The sequence below is a fragment of the Balaenoptera borealis genome (genome assembly GCF_965194805.1).
Source record: "Balaenoptera borealis genome assembly, chromosome: 3".
Lineage (NCBI taxonomy): Eukaryota > Metazoa > Chordata > Mammalia > Artiodactyla > Balaenopteridae > Balaenoptera > Balaenoptera borealis.
Window position 1 is genome coordinate 13111111 of NC_138866.1, and position 17102 is coordinate 13128212.

The window sequence follows — 17102 nt, forward strand, 5'->3', positions numbered from 1 at the left end:
TGACCTTCGTCACAGGTTCTAGTAATGCTCGTAGACCCTCTAAGGCATCTCCTGTACTCCAGACATAGTCTTCCTTACTTCCATTGTGGAATAGTAGTCCAACTTCCCTTGATAGTAAGGATCATTCACCCCAGCCAGTGTCGCAACTCCTTTTGCCTGTTGATTCAGAGGCCTGAGCAACCCAAAGTGGCTGGGTGGCAATCTTAATTTCCAGTTCAATGGAATCACTGTTTTGTGTCTTGGAGGAAGCATTATTCCCCCTGGAACTAAGACCTTTAGGCTAGCAGACCATAAAGTCATGCAAACAGAAAGCAAAAATTTTGCTAGTGGGTCACTACAGATAGTAGTAAGTGGTGCCACTCCCATGTCTACCCCTTGATTTCTGGACCCGTGAATCCTGGCTATGGGAGAAACAGCACCATATATTGGATGTTGATTCAGAGCATTTCAGCCTTCTGGAGAACCTTGATGCCCTGGCTTGCACTGTAACTGAGTCTTCGAAAGACCATTCCACCATGATATCAAGCCAGCTTCAGAATGGTGGGGAACATGGTAAGACCAGTGAATTCCATGAGCATGGTCCATTGCTGCACTTCTTTTGCTGTGAAGTGAGTCCCTTGATCAGAAACAGTGCTGTGTGGAATACCATGACAGTGTGTAAGGAACTTTGGCAGTTTTGGCAGAAATATTGCATGCAGGAAAAGCAATCCATATCCATAGTAAGTGCCTTTTCCAATTAGAGTGAAACTCTGTCCCTTCTATAATGTAAACAATCCATTGTAATCAACCTGCCACCAGTAGCTGGCTGATCACCCTGGGAATTGGTGCCATATTGGGCACTCAGTATTGGTCTCCACTGCTGGCAGATTGGGCACTCAGTATTGGTCTCCACTGCTGGCAGATTGGGCACTCAGTGGTGGCTGAAGCCAGGTCAGCCTTAGTGAGTAGAAATCCATGTTGCTGAGTCCATGCGTAAGCTCCATCCCTGCCTCCATGGCCACCTTGCTCATGAGCCCACTGGGTGATGACAGGGGTGAATGGAGAGAGGCGGATTGGTATCCACGAAACAGATCAGCCTATCCATTTGACTATTAAAATCCTCCTCTGCTCAGGTCACCCTTTGGTGAGCATTCACATAGGACACAAATGTCTTCACATTTTTGCCCATTCAGAGAGGTCTGTCCACATCCCTCGTCCCCAAATATCTTTGTCAACCAGACTTCCTTGTCAGCAGCTTTCCAATCATGTTCCTTCCAAATCCCTGAGCATCCAGCCAAACCATTGGCCACAGCCCATTAATTAGTATAAAATTGCATGTTCCAAGCAAAATGAACAACTAGGTGCACTGCTCAAAGTTCTGCCCACCGGGAAGATTTGCTTGCACCTTTGCATATCATGCAAAACCGTCTGTAAACCAAGCCTGAGCCTCCTCTTCCTCTATCAGCTAAGGTAGGGGACTCCCCATGAGGCCACAGATGCCGGCTGGGAGACAGAAGGCGGTGTGGCAGGAGCGGGGACGTGGGCATTTGGGCCACTTCTTCACGTACATATTTGTGCCTTCAGCGCCTGCTCAGCCCAGTCTTGTGCATGTCACTTGCATTTGATGATGGAGCGTTGCTGTGCACTCCCAACTCTGCGGCTTGATGGATCAGATAAATGGGCATCTCAGGTTGCGTGTAACTTGGGGGCCCATAGTTAAATGTTCGGTCTTTGCTAAGGCCACGTAGCAGATGAAGAGCTGTTTCTCACAAGGGGAGTCGTTATCCTCAGAAGATGGCAGGGTTTCGCTCCAAAATCCTAAGGGCCTGTGCTTCAGTTCACCTCTAGGAGCTGCCAGAGTCTCCAAACAGCATCCCTGTCTGCCACTTCCGGCACCGCTGATCTGCTGGGTCAGAGGAACCAAGTGGCAGAGCAGCTTGCACAGAAGCCTGGACCTGGTGCAGAACCTTCTCTTGTTCTGGACCCCACTCAACAGCAGCTTTTCGGGTCACTTGGTAAATGGGTCGGAGTAACACACCCAAATCAGGAATATGTTGCCTCTCAAATCCCAAGGCCCGCTGGGCACTGTGCCTCGGTAGGAGGCGCCAGCTGCAACAGCTTATCCGTCACCTTGGAAGAGATACCTTGATATGCCCTATACCACTGGACTCCTAGAAATCCACTAGAGGCCCCTGAATTTTAGATTTATTTCCCACCCTCTGACACACAAATGTCTTACCAATAAGTCTAGGGTAGTTGCTACTTCTTGCTCACCAGGTCCAATCAGCATAAAGTCATCAATGTAATGGACCAGCGTGATTATCTATGAAGAAGAAAGGCGACCAAGAGCTTTGTGAACTGAACAATGACACAGGGCTGGAGAACGGATAACCCCTGAGGTAGGACAGTGAGGGTACATTGCTGGCCTTGCTAGCTGAAAGGAACTCTTTTTGGTGGGCCTTATGGACAGGGCTGGAGAAAAAGGCATTTGCCAGATCAATGGCTGCATTCCAGGTACCAGAGCTTGTATTAATTTGCTTAAGCAATGAAACCACAACTGGTACGGCAGCTGTAATTGGAGTCACCACCTGGTTAAATTTACAATAATGCACTGTCATTCTTCAAGAGCCGTCCATCTTCTGCACAGGCCAGGTAGGCGAGTTCAATGGGGATGTGGTGGGAATCACCAATCCTGCATCTTTCAAGTCCTTGCTGGTGGCACTAATCTCGGCAATCCCCCAGGAATGCGGTCTTGCTTTTTGATTTACTATTTTCCTAGGTAGAGGCAGTTCTAATGGCTTCCACTTGGCCTTTCCCACCAGAATTGCCTACACTCCACAGGTCAGGGAACCAATGTGGGGATTCTGCCAGCTGCCAGGTATCTCTGTTCCAATTATGCATTCTTGACCTGGGACGCTGACCACAGGATGGGGTCAGGGACCCACCGAATCCACTGTGAGATGGACCTGAGCTAAAACTCCATTAATTACTGGACCTCCGTAAGCCCCTACTCTGGCTGATGGGCCACAGTAATGTTTTGGGTCTCCTGGAATTAGTGTCAATTCAGAACCAGTGACCAGTAGTCCCCTAAAGGTCTGATGATTTCCTTTCCCTGGTGTACAGTTACTCTGGTAAAAGGCCATGGGTCCCTTTGGGGAAGGCTGGGGGGAAGATTAACAGTACAAATTCTCAGGGTCCTTCCTCAAGGTGACCCACCATCCCCTTTATTCAAGAGGTTGTGGGTATATAAACTGGCTCAAGTGTGGGAATTGATTGAGGGACAGTTGATTGGGGGGAGGGCAGGAAAGATGACAAAGGGACACAGTGGAACTTTGGAGGGCATTGGGTATGTCCATTATCTTGATTGTGGGGATGGGTTCACAGGTGTATATATATATATGTCAGAATTTATCAAGTTGTACACTTTATATGATGAGTTTATTGTATAATACATCAATTTTACTTCAATAAAACTGCTAAATTTTTTTAGAATGTACCTTTTACAGGACATATTAGGAAGTAAATAATTTCCCACTATTACAGCGTATTTAATTTTGAAGCTAAGTGATCAGAAATATTTCTTGTTAAAATCAAATTTAAATCATGCCTATTATTAAAATTCTAAACATGACTTTGCTTATTTTAAATGTGCTTTTTGACAGTTTGAAAATGCCTCAGAATTGTAGGAAACCTCGCCCATAGTCTTGAGAATTCGGATGCCCTTGCAGGGTCACACCTGTCATGGTGACAAATGAAAGGGCAGAATTAACCTGACAACATTAAATAGTGGCTCCTCTAATTCCCTCTTTCTGATTCCACATATACAAGCAATCTTCTTTTTACAGTTTTCCATTCCACCACAGGTCTGCCTGTAGAGAGACAGTATATTGCTGATCATAATGGCAGGAAAATTCTGAACCAAAAGATGTTCAAATTTAAATTGCTTTTATTGCCTTTAGATCAATTAGTTGGCATTCTGGTTTTAGCAAGAGAAAGAGAGCCTGAATCAGATTGTCTAAGATCTTAAAACTAGAGCAGATTTCTCAAGAATTTAAATAGGATTCTTTCTCTTTAATCAATTAATTATTCACTTTGTCATGTTGTTAGTAATTTTGTTTAAAGCTTGGTGTTAACCTATGATTCCATGGTTTTTTTGTTTTGTTTTGTTTTCTTGAAATTTACTAACAGTGTAATAGCTGAATTATCCCACATTACTTTTGCCTTTCAAGATAATCATTCTGATTGTCTTTCCTGGTGTAAAATCTTTTATAGTCTGTTCTTTATAAAATATGCACCATTCAGATAAATGTATCATTACCTTGTCCCCAGATGTCTTAAATAGCCAGGGCTTTTTCTGATCATTGAATTCTTCCATTCCTTAATTATTGTGATCTCCCCTGAACTCTGCATACTTTCTATAGAGTTTATTTGAGATGCATCAGAATAATATATTATCCAAGTTATCTGTTTGCCTGTTGTTGTCTACAGGTAGCCTAAAATCAGGACAAATATGTTTTCTCTGGTTATCAAATTTTAAAATATGATAAGAATTTAGGATGAGACGAGAACTTTCTCCATGGTGTAAGAATCCCTTTATCAGTGTCCCTGACGGTCCTCTCCTTTCTGTCTGAGTGCCATCAGTGAACAGATAACACTGTTGTGTAAGGTATTTTCAAGGAAGCCCCTTCCATCAGAATTTCTCCACCTGTAAAACAAGCTGAAATTAGTTTCCTCTAACCTCTGCAAGTCAGTTCTGGTCCTGGTCCTGGTCCTGTCCTCTAAAGAACAGAGTAGTTCTGTGGTTTCTTCCAGACATTGCTTTAGGTGTCTGAAGATAGTTTTATCTAGGGTAAACCTTTCTAGTTCTCTTAACTGTTCATGTGAAATGATTTCTAGATTCGTCATTCCTCGGTACCATTCTGAACAAACATCACATTGTCAACATTATAGATTTGAATGATAGCTCTTTAGCTTTTCTGTGAATCTGTTTCTTATTTTTATTTCATGTATGTAGCATGTGCTTTTCATACACGTATGTTTCCCACTAGCTTTTACTGCCTCTGTGTAGAGCTTCCTCTTTCAGGGTATGTGTTACTGCCACACAGGAAGGTGTCCCCTCAGCCACTGGTATTGCTAGCAGTTTTTCTGCCTCCCCTTCAAGAAAGAAGCTTTTTCTTGCCTGGGGCTGTGTAAACCAGGATAATTAGATTTACCCTCACCTGGGCATCAGGACGTAGAGGTTCTGATTGCAGCTCCTCCATCATCTCCGGCAGGGTTGTTTCTGTCTCACTTTCTCTGCCTTGGAAATTTACAAAATACTTGCCAAGAGATGTTTATTTGGTATTTCATTATCCATCAATAAAGTATACTTTACTAATGTGTTTCATAGTGCTATCCTAAGCATAATGTTGTATAAATTCAGGTCTAAGTGTTATAAAAATAATGGTTTAAACAGAGCTGTAGGTGTTGTTTAGGTAGGGGGTTGGCAAACTATGGCCAAATCCATTCTGCTGCCTGTTTTTGTGTAGCCTGTGAGCTAAGAATGGTTTTTACATTCTTAAGTGGTTGAAAAACTCAGGAGGTGAACAGTATTTTGTGACATGTGAAAACTAGATGAAATTTAAATTTCGGTGTCCATCAGTTAAGTTTTATTAGAACACAGAGTACTCATCCATTTACGTATCATGTCTGGCTGCTTTCATGCTGCAGCAGCAGCATTGAATAGTTGCCCCAGAAACCATATAGCTTCCAAAGCCTGAAGAATGTATTGTCTGGCCTTGTATTAGTTACCCATTATCCATTGCTCAGTAACAAATGAGCTCAAAACTTAGTGGCCTAAGACAACATACATTTATTATCTCCGCATTTCTGTAGATCAGGAATCTGGGCACAGCTTAGCTAAGTCCTCCACTTCAAGGTCACTCACAGGCTGCAATCAAGGTGTTGGCTGGGCTTTCAGTATCTCAAGGATCAACTGGGAAAGGATCTGCTTCCAAGTGCATGTGGTTGTTGGCAGGATTCAGTTCCTCTGGGTTGTTGGACTGAGAGCCTCAGTTCCTCACTGGCTGTTGGCTGAAGACCACCCTCACTTCCTTGCTGTGTGGGCCTTTCCAACATGGCAGCTTCTTCATCGAAGCATGCAAGCTGGGAATGCAATAGAGAGAGTCTGCTAGGAAGATGGAATGTTTTGTAACCTAATCATGAAAGTGGCATTCTCTCATCTTTGCTGAATAATATTGGTTATAAGAAAGTCACTAGGTCCAGGCAACACGAGGCTGTGAATACAAGGAGACAGTGATCATGGGCATCTTAGAAATCTGCCTACCATGGGCCTTTTACAAAAAAGTTTGCCGACCCCTGGTTTAGGTAAGAATTTATCTGTCCTCAAAACGAGTGTTTCTCTTTAAGTAATTATTTTAAAACATTGATTTTGTGTGATGTGCTAATTTAGTCTTCTAAATGCAAACTCAAAAAACAGTAATTCTGTTGTATTTTTCTGTTTTATCCATGTTAATTATTCAGTAACATATTGAATTAGCCCATTTGTATCATTTTACATTTTCTGTTTATTGATGTCTTGCTTTCAGAGTTACGTATAGAATAACAACAAGTATCATTATTTCTTAACGCTAAGAAGAGATCAAATTTATTTGTTTCCTTGGCTTTCTTATTCTTCTTATGTCTTTATGATGAAATTTTTTCGTCAGCATATTTTATAAAGCCTTCTCAATTCCCCATATGCAATTTGTTTTTTTCTTTTCTTCTCTCTAGGTATTTTTGTATCCAATAGCAGTATCTATATTTCCCAGGTGTTTTTTGACTCGTTACCCCAAATCTATTAATGTTTGTCACAAGAGCTATTCCTCTACCTGTTATTTAACAGGATGCAATTACAGCAGCTTCAGACCGGAGTCCAGTGATGGGAGAGGAGCAGGGTGAAAATGACCCTTCCCTTGGCACCATAATCCTCAGCTTTCCATCTTCCCTCTTATCATCCTTCTGATCTTTTCACTCCTGCTTCCCTTGCATAACACGTGGGGGGAGGGCCAAATGGTACTGAATTACTAATTTGCCGCTGAAGCACTCCCTGGGTAGGGAGAAGGTTTGGAGCCCTTCATAAAACATAGGGCTGATCATTCCCGCCGTGGAGAGGGCCCCTCAGAGACGCCGTCAGAGTGGTTGCCATTTCCTGAGCTTCCCCTCCACCTCCTGCTTCGCTGCCACCTCTGATTTCCACCCCAGCCGGTTCTCCACTGCTCCCATCCACCTGGAGCCTCAAAGGTCAGCCTCACAGCTACTGGAAAAGGCCGTGGAAAGAAGAGTTAGCCCCTGCATTCACAAATCCGCCATTTATTTTGGTCTGTGGTGTGATCTGCTGTTCCTTACGTGCCGTGGTTCTGCAGGCCTCCCGGGAGGGCCCCATCCTTTTGGATGAGCATCTTGGCTCCGTACTCTGGCTCTTGCTTTCTGCCTGGGCTCCTTTCCATTACAATCTCTTTGAAATTCCGTGTGTTCCACTCAGCTCTTGACCCCCAACACGGCCTTAGTTTGTTGTCACATGCAGCCACTTGGTCCGCAGGAACCCCCAAGGCTCTCTCCTAACCCTGTCATCTTGCCCTGTTAGGAAGGGCACTCTAACACAGATAATGGAGTGGGTGGAGAAGTACCGACTTGGAGAGCATCGTCTGGGGCACAGAAAAGAGTGTAGTAAGGAGGAGGGCCTGGGAAGAGGTCTGCCGGTAAAGCCCTGGTGAGTGAAATGGGATCCCAGCTTTAGCCTAAGCCGGGCCCACCTCTGAGATTAAGACGCGTTCAGGCACATCTGATAAGCCGGTCTAGTAGACCCATCAGTAATCTAACTGTGCGAGAGACGAAGGGAGAGGAGCCCAGGCAGACCAGCTGGGTTCACAAAGGCCTTAGCCATTGAGCGAGGAAGGACAATTCTAGGTTTCATCTGTCACTTTTAGGGAGAAGATGCTATAAGTTGAAAAGAAAAGGAATTTAGCCCAAATCTTTACAAGATCACGCACACATCTTTGGTTCCTCTAACCTCATGAGAAACAGGTATTTTCTCCCTTCGGCTCCAGAAGCAGCAGCAGGAATGGGAGCCGTCGGGTGGCTTCTCAGGCAGTGGGGGTCGGAGGCCTTGTTGGGGAACTGGGTGAAAGACAAAACGAGATGCTTTAGGAGAGAGTGAAGAGTATTCATAGCTCACAGAAGACATGCCCTGGGGACTCCCAGGAATTACTGGATGAGACTTTGAGTGGAGTCGCACATTCCGCAAAAGCCAGCAAGGGTACCAGCCAAAGAATCTCATCTCATTATTCTTAATCACCCAGTGGATGTGGCCTCAGGAAGCACAGGTTAGGTGGATCTGGATCGAGAAAGAGCTCAGTGACATGCAGAGGGAAGTGACCGCATGGGACCGTCCTCTGTGGGCAGCCAGTCTCGTGGCTCAGAGAAGGGGCACTCCTGTGGAGTAGCCAGGCTGAGGGCCCCCCTGTGTGCCAACCTCTGTGCCCAGAGTCACCCACGTCATGGCCTTGAATCCTTACAATGCTGAAAATGAGGTAGCAGCATGTGCTGTCCTACAGACAAGGAAGCTAAGCTTCAGTTACCTGAAGACTCAGAGCTCCAGGGAGGTGGGGCTGGGGTCAAGTGCAGAGTGACTGAAAAGTTGCTTCATGCTCTTTCCTGGGTAACACTTGGTTCCGTGTGGCTGTTTGCTGGTGAGGCAGATGCTTATTTCAGGTAAAGGATTGGGAAGGACTGGTCCAGAGACAACAGAGGGATTGATTTCATTAATCACTTGAGTATTTGTTGAGTGATTTTTAACTCCTAGGAGGAAGACAAATAGAAGCACACAGTTCTTGCCCTAAGAAAACTTACATACTGTTTGGGAAGATATGGAATAAATAGATGACAATTCATCATAAGAGGGAGTGTTGACAAATGTTTGAGTGGTAAGATGAATGCTGTGGAAGTACGGAGGCGGAACAGTCCCTTGGGTTTGGGAGGTGGCACAGTCCCTTGGGGCTTGAGAGCGTCAGGGACACCCTCCTGATGGAGAGACAGCATGGGCTGGGCTGAGAGCGCCGATGAGGTTTGCAAAGGCGGAGGGTAGAAGGAAATGCCTTTCAGACGGTGGGGAAACACGCACAGGGTCCTGCAGACTCCCTGGAGTCCTCTCCAGTCTGGGCAGTGCTCTCAGCAGGTCCGTGATCTTGTAAATGAAGTTCATTTTAGCATTCCTATTCTTAAAAGTAATGTTCACTATATTTTAAAGCGTGCATAGGAGGAAAACAGCAGTAATAACACCCAGAGATGAACACTGCTACTATTTCCCGTTAGTCTTCTTCACCTGAATAATGTTGTGCTCATACTAGACGTTAACTTCATATTTTGCAGTTTTTGTGTAAATTTATAAGCATTCTCTAATTACAAACTCTTTATAAACATACTTTTGTAATGGCTGTGTAGTATACCACTGAGTACATAACACCATGATATGCTTTACTATCCCCCTTGTGTTGCACAAAAATCAAGAGTCAGTAGTTCAGTGAAAAATCGTTCTAACTCAGGCAGGCACGTATGTGATTCTGTGATTTGGGGACCACTGGGGAACCAGGAAGTGAGAGTCCACAATGAAATGGGGAAGATTGTGAACTTATAAATGGAGGACAAATAGAAATAATCAACTCATCTTTTGCTATCTGCAAAAAAGTGAAAAAGTTATCTGCAGGCATCTATGGAAACTGAGGAGGAAAGCTCCTCATATAGTAAATGGAGAACAATTATTGATTTTGTAAATATTTGTTGAGGTCTTGCTCTAGGCTGAAGCAGTGTTCTAGGCCCCAGGGAATAAAGCAGTGAACAAGACTGCTTTTTTTTTAAAAAACAAAAATAAAGAATCCCTACTCCCACTGAGCTTATATTTTAGTTGGGAGAGATAAATAATAGACAAATAAATACATAATAGTCTATAAATTCTGTGAAGAAAAATGAAGGAAAAGGTTAAAGAGTGGGGGAAACGGCAATTTTGTAGGATGTAGGTGATGTGGGTGGGTGATGTGGAGGGATGAGGTGAGCATAAACCACTGTCCTAAAGGTCACTGATAACTTTTTATTGGGACAGTTCTTTGTTGTTATGTTTTAGTGAACATACCAAACACATGTGCCAAGTTTCATAGGTTCACTCTTTCCACCACATTTTATTATGAAAAGTTGCAAATATTTGTTACGGTGGACACCTACATACTCACTGCCGTGATTCTACCGTGAATATTTTACCATCCTTGCTTATTTTGTATCTACCTACCTCTCTCTCCGTCATAGGTTTAATTTTAATCTTGATGTCCTCACCCTTTACTCCATAAATTCTTAAGCTAATCAGTTGTGCATATCTTTTACCACAGGGGTTTTCAGAAACTTCCATCCATGAATAGGAAGAAATTTTATATTCATTTATATATTATTATAGATTTTAATTTTATTTCATTTTGCATTTTACATGTAATTCCTCAATCCATTCAGAGTTTATTTGGGCTTACGGTATAAGGCAAGGGTCTTGCCTTGTTTGTTTCTTTCCCACATAGCTGGTTTACCCAACACATTTGTCAAACAATGCAGTCTTTCCTATGTTGGCTGGTCACTTTTTAAAAACAACTTTTTAAAAAGTTTTTGTATATGCCTGGTTATTTTTCAAGTTGTCTCTTCTATTCACTTGATATGGCTGTTAATTTATTTTACTACCACTTCACTTTCACAGTTTTGTTTTATAATACATTTTACTATGTAGTTAGGCAAATTCTCCCCAGTTATTTTCTTTTTCAAAATTTTCTAAGCTGTGTTATCACTAATTCTTGCAAATAAATATTAGTATTATCCAGGTTCTAAAATATCTGGTTGAAATTTTAATTCATATGTATATTTCTTGCCTTTTTTTGAAAGGAATCTTTCCTCATCTGTAAGACAGGGATAATAATAGCTTTTTGATAGGATTTTTGTATGGATCGAATGATAATATACACGTGAAGTGTTCAACGTGATATGTTAATTCAGAGCTTGTTCTGATTTTACAGAGGGCTCTAAGATTCATTTGGAAGCAAGAAAAAATAGCTCTGGGTTATTACCAGTTCAGAAATCAAGCACACTGGAAGAGGTAAAGTGGCAGCAACACCCAAGAAATGTCTCCCAGCCCTTGTTGCAAGATGCCCTGGTATTGTTACAAGTGGGCATCCCACAGAAACCCTCCACCTGCACCCGCATTTCTCAGCGCCCACCCTGCACAGCCACGGTGGGCTGGCCCTCAGACTGACATTCATACTCACAGGGCACAATAGGCTGGAATCTGGCACCAGTTTTACTTAGCTTTCTGGAAGGATACAGGTCAGGAAGCATAGTGTATCGGCATGACAACATCAAACACATCTCATCAGAGGTCCTTCCAACCACCTAGGCCTGACTTCCCAGACCAGAAGGGACACGCTCAGCCATTAGTGATGGGACCTAGTGGGCGGGCATGGACCACCCAGCAGAGGAAACTCAGAGCAGGAACTCTGTCTTCTAACTCCCACGAACACAGCTTCCAAGCCCCCACAAGGACACCCTTGGGAATAAGAGAGAACACACAGAGGCTCGTGAATATGTTTTAAATAGTCCTGGACAAGACGACCCCCAGGACCTACATGCCTGTTCACACCTGTCTGGCCAGGCGCGGTTCACTTCTCAGGGGTAACTTCAGAATGACCGCACACCTGACGCTTCACATCCATCTTGACCCGGTGCGTTTCAAGGAAACAGTATAAGAAGAAGGTAAATCCGGGATCATCTTCCCGTGGAGGAAAGGGTTGAGCCTACTGTCTCCTTACCACCCCACCCCCAGTTTCTGGTCCTCTTCCTGGGCTTCAGAGCCTCTCCACATCGCTAAGGAAACCCTGTCTCACTCTGCCTATATGACAACAGCAGTGGCCCTTCCGTGAGTCTCCAGCAAGGCTCCTGCTGTCACTCCTCTACGTCGGGTGGGTGTTGAGCATGCTCTGTGCGGGTCTGCTCCCGCTGCTTCTGGCCCTATTATTCTCACTTAGGAAAGGGGAGGGTTTGGGGCCATCGCTGTTTGTTCTGCGTGTTCCCTCATCAGTACTGTTTTCAGCAGGAATTCCTGTAGATTTCTACTCAGTTTCTTCCCGATCTGATCCCTGCCTCACCCGAATCTAAACCTCTCGTTCCCTTGCATGTGGACCTGACGCACACCTCGGTGGCACACCGATGCTGTTGTTTGTGTGTCCAGACTACTGCCCTGATGTGTGCACGGGGTCTCCTGTGCCTGCTTCCAGTCTGGGCATTTCGGTGGGGCCGTGCCTCTCTTCAGGTGCTCATGGCTCTCTCGCTGGCCCTCCTTCTCCACGAACCCACCGCAGTCAACAAGACTGACCATTTCTTCCCCCGGTGCTTGGTACGGAGCAGACTGCCAGTAAACGTCGCTGACTTAGGTGTAAGAGTAACAGTACAGAGTCGGTACCCTCAGATGAAGTCAGCCAAAGTGCTTCTTTCTACACATGGTTCAGCAGCAGTGAATCTAGAGCCTGGTCCTTTTACACAAGAAACCCTTGCCTGCAGAAAGGACATTAAAGATGGAGAAATGGAACAGGCTATGCTTGCTTTTCCCTGAGAAACAGGGCGCCCGCACCTTATGTCAGAAGAGGATTCTCTCTAATGCTGCAACCCTGATGGGCAGTGAGCCATGGGAAAACACTAAAGAATCAGAAAGAAAAGAGGGTTCTGCTGCTTTTTTTTTTTTTTGCTTGTTCTTTCAGCATTTTCTTAGGTTCCCAGGATGGAGCGCTAGAAGTAGAATTCGCTTTGAAATGAACAACACTGCTGGACTGTTCAGTCAGAAGTTACCATCCCACCGTCATTTCCCTGATGCTCAGTGCTCCTTGCTCCTGGCTGGCTGGCTGTTTTCTTTGTGGTTGCCTTAGATGAGGGAGCAGGACAGCGAGTAGCTCACATTGATCAAGCGTTTGCTGCGTTTCAGGGGCGGTGCCAAGCACTGTACATCACGTCTTCGCTCATTTAAGAGGCATAATACCCATTTTAGGCAGGTCCTGTGGTTGAGAAAGCGGTTGAGGAAACTGTGGTACAGAGGCATTAATTAACTATTTTAAGGTCACACAGCCAATAAGCGGCAGAGCCAGTGCTTGAACTTGATCCCAAAAGGCTCCAAATTCCTGTTCTTAACTGCACTGTACTATCTCTTATTAACTTATTATCTATTTTTTGTTCCACAACAGTTATTACTATTTTAATGCACAACAGGGGATCTTTTTGCAAACCAAATAATTGAGAAACTATTTATCTCCATGTGTACTATGTTAAGCTTCTTAATTTCCATCAGCCCCTTCCATTATTTCTTTCTCATTAAACTATTGCTCTGGCTTTTAAGAGGGGCAAAGGTACATTTGGATTGGATCGATTTCATCTGTGACCTTAGAATAATTTAAAATATTTCATCAAGAAACCTGATCATCTTAATTTTTTTACTTTCTGTAATAAATAGTAGCGTTTACTCCATCTTTGAGCACCACTTGCCTTCTAAGGCTTGCCAGTCTGTTTTAGCGTCGCAGATAAATAAGCAGATGCTTTCATCCCATGAAGAGCCCCCAGCTCTGGTATCAAGAGTTGAGCCACATCCAACGGGTTCTGACTGTCCCTTTCTGGGGCTTCCTTCCCTCTCCATTCCCGCTGGCGCCTTATGTTCACTGGCACACAGGGCAAGAGAAGCTAGGCAGGCAGAGTTGGGATTTCTTTTGTCCTTCCAAATCTGAGTGCTGAATTCTCTTCCCTGAGTTTATTAAAGTTGTTTCCATTGTAAAAGTTTTACTCATAGAGTCTAGTCCATAGATAGGAGATCTAATCCAACCCCAAGCCTTTTTTTTTCTAATTAAGTATTTGGGATGTTAGTTTCCCATGAGGATTGACTTATACTGGAAAATGATCAATGCTTTTTGTTTCTGCTTAAGTTTGAGAAATTTGATTTCATGGTATCTCATATTTTTATCTCCGTTTTTCACATATAGTTCAATTTCAGAGTGTGTTGCGCCATACTTGTTTTCTGCAAAGAATACGGTCACTATAACTTCATCCTATGGTTGTTTTAACAGCAAGTTTTATCTACCTACAGGAGAATATTAAAAAGCGAGCCTCCGTATCCCCAAGAAATGAGTGCTGTAGCCAAAGACCTAATTCAGCGTCTCTTGATGAAAGATCCCAAGAAAAGACTGGGATGTGGTCCACGTGATGCAGATGAAATCAAAGAACATCTCTTTTTTCAGGTGAAACGTATTGAACAGATGGTCTTATATGCCCTGCTGTTTTCAGGGTACTTGGCATTCTTGGTGAAATGAGTGAACTTGGGCTGTTTCGGAGTCATTTTCTCCCAATTTTTAAATGACAGGGATCCTTTAAGAAGAATCAGAATTCTACTTGTAGGGACCTAAATGGTCTTTTTCTCCTTATATGAAGGGAGAGAGGGGAGGATTATAATAACATTTGATTTTCTACATACTTATTGGTTAGAGTTTCTGAGTATTGATTTCCATTTGTGATCTCAAGATTTAGGCATATAGACTAAGGAGACTTTTATTATATTTTTTACTTCTCAGTTCACGAGCTATTACTGCCACTATGTTATACTTTTTAGATAGTGATTTCATCTCTTCTTTTCCCAGAAGAAATCTTAGAAAATTCAAAATCAGCCTCTTTCTCAGTTACGTATTATAATATATAATTATTCATTTATTTTCTTTGTACTTGAAACAGTGCTTTTCTTATTCTGCAAAAGCCTAATAAGACCATTCTGCAGAGCACCAACACGTCTGCTCAACCTAGTACGCTAAGTGTTGTCCAAAAAATTACCAAAATTTTAGATAACTTGAAAAAAAAGTTAAATAGACTGAGTTGGCTAGTTATTTCAATCTAAATGGTCAACCTGGGATACCATGACCTCGATTTCTAAAACTCTGAGCTTATGACTTTTAAATAATTTCATCGTATCAACAAGCATGACCTAAATATTTATGCTCAAAAGGGACCATCAAGGTTTTATTTTTACTTTGCAGGCTGAGCTTTTACATTATTATCACCAAAATTAATGAAAATATCACACCAAAACAAAGAAAAAAACTCTGCTGTAGAGTAAGCTTTCATGTTGTTATATATTGTGTTTCTAATATAGAAAAACAAATAGTGATTGAGAATAAGAATTCTCTCTCTGTACTTATATACTCAAAAAAGGGCACATTTATTTCAGTCTCTTGGTGTAACCATTTAGAAAATCATTACTGTACATCTTACAGAAGTTCAGTAACATAGTGAGAAGTATCTTTAGAATAAAATTAATTTCTCAGCATGTGCATTTCATAGATTAATATGGCTTGGAAAGGTTAACATTTGAACAAACTATTTCATATACCTTGTTCAGAAGTTCGGCTCAAAAATTAACAATAAGGTAAAATTCAAGAACGTACTCAAGCAAAATACCCCAAATCATCTTTTCGTAGGATCTTTTTCTCCACGGTTCCCTGTACTTGTGAATATTGCAAAATAGCTTTCATATTAGAGAAATTTCTCCTTTCTATAGCTTAGAATAGTAATTTTAGGTTATTTAATTGCCTTGACTTTTTAAATGACAGGGACACTTCAGGAAAGACCAAAATTCTACTTGTAAAGACCCAAATGGGGTGGAGGTGGAGAGGATTGTAAGAGCATTCAATTTTCTCCATACTAAACGTTCTCCTGCTAACAGTATATTTCTTTAAATTACCCCTTTACTCTAGAAGTTTCTCTTAATGTATGTACAAGAGCCAAGCACCAATCATACGCTTGTAATCATATGCTTGTAATGTAATCATACGCTAGGAAAGAACACGAACTAGAAAGTCAAGAGACTGACCCTCCCAAATGTTTAAGTGAAAAGGTTAGTTCTGATTTCCGGGCTTCGATTTCCATCTGGATCAAATAAAGAGGATGAACTAAATGATCTCTAAAACCCATTTTAGCTGAAAACTTTGAAGGTCTGTAATTTAATGATTTTACCTCTATTGCCTCCACAAGAGGGCATAATAAAAACATTTTATGTTAGTTGATTATACTTACTGAACGTCATCAACCAAGAAGTGCAAGTTTCACATTTTACCATCTCTGAAATCAGTATGCAGCTTACAGTGGACAACATTTTACTATTCTAATTGGTAATGCTTTTTCTTTCTTAATGGTACATAAAATAAGTGTGTATCTTACTATCAAGGACGACATCTCAGATTATAAGAGAAATATATTAATAGGGTATCTGTGGGATTCAATTCAGTAAGTATTATCTGAGGTTGTTTTTCGTGGCAGAAGGAGAATAAAGAAAATGGAACAGAAGGTTGAATTTGAATAATATAAGACATGGCAGTTTATCAGACAGTGACTGACATGGGTAGAAAGGGGGCCTGGATTATCCCATGGGGGAGAGAAGAGTCAATGTTGAATAGCTTGAATACAGTTGAATGAGAAAAGAATGGTTGCATCAGTTCATACTATCACAGTATCATTTAGATTTATAGACATAAACCAATGCATGAATTAGAGTGAGTTTATTTATTTTCTAATTTGTCCAGATGGCCAGGAGGAAAAGCAAGTACAGAAGGAAAGCTAGTTAACATTGCCTCTAAAAAACAGGGATGTTCCTTTAGAGTTAATATTCATATCCATTTTAAAGCCCTTTATTATAGTTTAGTTTAGGTTTGGTTTGGTTTTGGTTTGGCTTAATGCCTGTCTCAGGGGACTCATGACAAAATAATTTTTGTTATCCCTAAGGGTGAACTAGGGTGTCCTGGTGCCCCCCAGTGGCCAGCACGAGATTCCACAGTGGTGGAGAAAGTCTCATCTCAGTCACGGCTTTGGTGAGCTGTAAGCTGTGGTCAAAAAATGTGCTCCTGCTTGAAAAATATTTTTTAAAATCATTGGTTTGAAATATGTGCTTCTCGCGCTTCGCTGGTGGCGCAGTGATTAAGAATCCGCCTGCCAGTGCAGGGGACACGGGTTCGAGCCCTGGTCCAGGAAGATGCCACATGCCGCGG

At 42.5% G+C, this 17102-nt stretch overlaps 1 protein-coding gene across 3 annotated transcripts in view; it reads left to right on the forward strand.

Moving 5' to 3' along the window:
* Positions 1-17102, forward strand: part of RPS6KA5 (ribosomal protein S6 kinase A5) — a 182932-nt gene that overhangs the window by 144103 nt on the left and 21727 nt on the right. For all 3 annotated transcript variants that reach the window (XM_082384518.1, XM_082384519.1, XM_082384520.1), the window contains one exon: positions 14162-14312. In XM_082384518.1, the coding sequence (XP_082240644.1) occupies positions 14162-14312 (151 nt within the window). The remainder of the gene's footprint in view (positions 1-14161; positions 14313-17102) is intronic.